The 1,156-nt window shown below is 25.9% G+C and overlaps 1 protein-coding gene across 1 annotated transcript; it reads right to left on the bottom strand.

Moving 5' to 3' along the window:
• PGO_004620 (variable surface protein) lies at nt 1-1,018 on the bottom strand (the record flags this gene model as incomplete). The annotated part of the gene is made up of 2 exons (XM_028691512.1): nt 1-851; nt 998-1,018. Coding segments are annotated over 2 exons (872 nt in total), but the record flags the coding sequence as incomplete, so codon positions are not given.
• Between the last annotated feature and the right edge of the window lie 138 nt (nt 1,019-1,156).

Raw genomic sequence — 1,156 nt, 5'->3', positions numbered from 1 at the left:
TTATATAAAAGAGCAAATAACATAGATGTTAGTACTAATCCTAAAAGAGAATTACCAAAAGTACCTATAGTCTTGGGTTTTTCATTTAATAATTCTGATTTCTCCTGAGAATCTTCTGTACTAATTAGAATACTAGAAGCCTCTTTTCCATCAGGAGGAACTTCTTGTTCTACTTTAGATAGATCTTGTATAACACTATCTAATACCGGAGACGAGGTATGACATTTAAAATTTTTTAACAATAATTCTGGATCGTAGGCTTTATAATCAATATCATAAAGCGGGCATATAGATTCTTGTTTATAAGAACAAAATGTTTTAAAACTTTTATATGCATTATCTATTTTTTTAAGGTACTCACATAAATCAATACAGTTATCACCACACCCATCTGGAATAGATTTAAGGTAATCAAAATCTACATAGTAATCATACAGAACTTTAGCATTTTCCCAATTACTGTAGAAAAAAAAAATATAACTATAAGGTGTGCATTTATATGATATGTGTTCACCTGTAACATTAGAAGCGTAACTCCACATGACTTCAATTTGTGCGAATACTTCATTACATTTATTTTTATCAATTTTAAGAGTTCCTAATAGCTCCTGAGATACCCAATAGCTAAGAAGCTTACAGTTCTTGTCGTTGTAACCATATTTTTTCCATATATTATTTTGTTTTCTTAAATATGTTATATATTTTGAACAAAGTTTTTTAATTTTGTCAAAATTATCAAATGTACGCGAAAGCCTACTACAGAATATTACATTTGATTTCTCTAAACTCAAAGAATCCTTATCCAGCATATCATAAAATTTAGATGACGGTAAGTCAGTTATTTTAAAAGTCTGAAAAGATAAAATGGATAAAAGGAAAATATAAATATATAGATATTCGCTAATATTATATTTGTTTTATTGCAAATAAATAATATAAGGATATTCATTAATATACATATATATTATAATATTTGTAAATTTGAATGTATCCTCACCTCCGGTTTTGGTTGAGCCATTTTTAAATTTTATAATGTAAGAGATATAAAAAGTTATAAAATAATTAATGTCCCTAGGTAATTATGCATAAAATATCAGTGACTATATATGATATGTGTAAATATTGAATGAGTTAATTTATATATAAACATATATTT

This window comes from Plasmodium gonderi, assembly GCF_002157705.1.
Source record: "Plasmodium gonderi DNA, contig: Pgo-contig_1098, whole genome shotgun sequence".
Classification (NCBI taxonomy): Eukaryota; Apicomplexa; class Aconoidasida; order Haemosporida; family Plasmodiidae; genus Plasmodium; species Plasmodium gonderi.
Note: the sequence above shows the minus strand (reverse complement) of the source record. Positions and strands in the feature narration are given on the sequence as shown.